We start from the raw sequence: 675 nt of genomic DNA, 5'->3' as shown, positions 1-675 counted from the left end.
AGAGAAAAAGAGAAAGATAGGAAGAGAGAGAGAAAGAGAGAAAAAAAGTAAAACGGCAAAGAGCAAGCCGCCAGGTCTGTGACTTGAACTGCAGTTGGTCATGTAGGAGTCCAGGGCTTTAACTACCACATCACCTATTGGTCCCCAGCTATACTGTTTTAAAAGAAAGGAGCTACTAAGTTGAAGCCAAACAGGAAACAGAAGCCAAAGACCACATGAGGAAGGTTAAATAAGTTTTGTGAAAGAAAGCAGAGGCATAGGAAGAAACCTGTCAAGTCATGGGCACCTGAGTTAGAGAAGGTCCTGGGAGAGGTGGCAGCTGCTCGCTGGGTAGAGTGCCAGCCGGAAGTTCAGTACCCATTGGCAGCACCTGGAGACAAGGCAGGGAAATTCAAGGCCATAAGACATGAACAGAAAAGAATGCACACTAAAGAGTATGCCAACTAGGGTGAATGCAGAAGCCTAAGGATAAAATGTATCCAGGTACCAGTATAGTAAGATTGTTCCCTAGGGAAAGTCGGGAGAACAGAGGCTGGGTATACATGAACCCATACTCCAGATACTCATGAGCCACTTATTTGGTACTTTTCCATAAAGGTTTGGTTAGGAAAAACCAGACCTAGCTGTAAGTTGGTTCAGAAATAACCAAGGGTTAAGTATGATAGCAAAAGGCAG

General features: G+C 44.4%; 1 protein-coding gene across 1 annotated transcript in view; it reads right to left on the bottom strand.

Moving 5' to 3' along the window:
- WNK1 (WNK lysine deficient protein kinase 1) overlaps positions 1 to 675 on the bottom strand; it is a 181534-nt gene that overhangs the window by 23387 nt on the left and 157472 nt on the right. Inside the window, 1 exon segment of the mRNA XM_027766228.1 lies at positions 287 to 370. Within this exon segment, the coding sequence (XP_027622029.1) occupies positions 287 to 370 (84 nt within the window).

The sequence above is a fragment of the Tupaia chinensis genome, unplaced genomic scaffold (assembly GCF_000334495.1).
Source record: "Tupaia chinensis unplaced genomic scaffold, TupChi_1.0 Scaffold141530_1, whole genome shotgun sequence".
Taxonomy (NCBI): Eukaryota; Metazoa; Chordata; class Mammalia; order Scandentia; family Tupaiidae; genus Tupaia; species Tupaia belangeri.
Note: the sequence above shows the minus strand (reverse complement) of the source record. Positions and strands in the feature narration are given on the sequence as shown.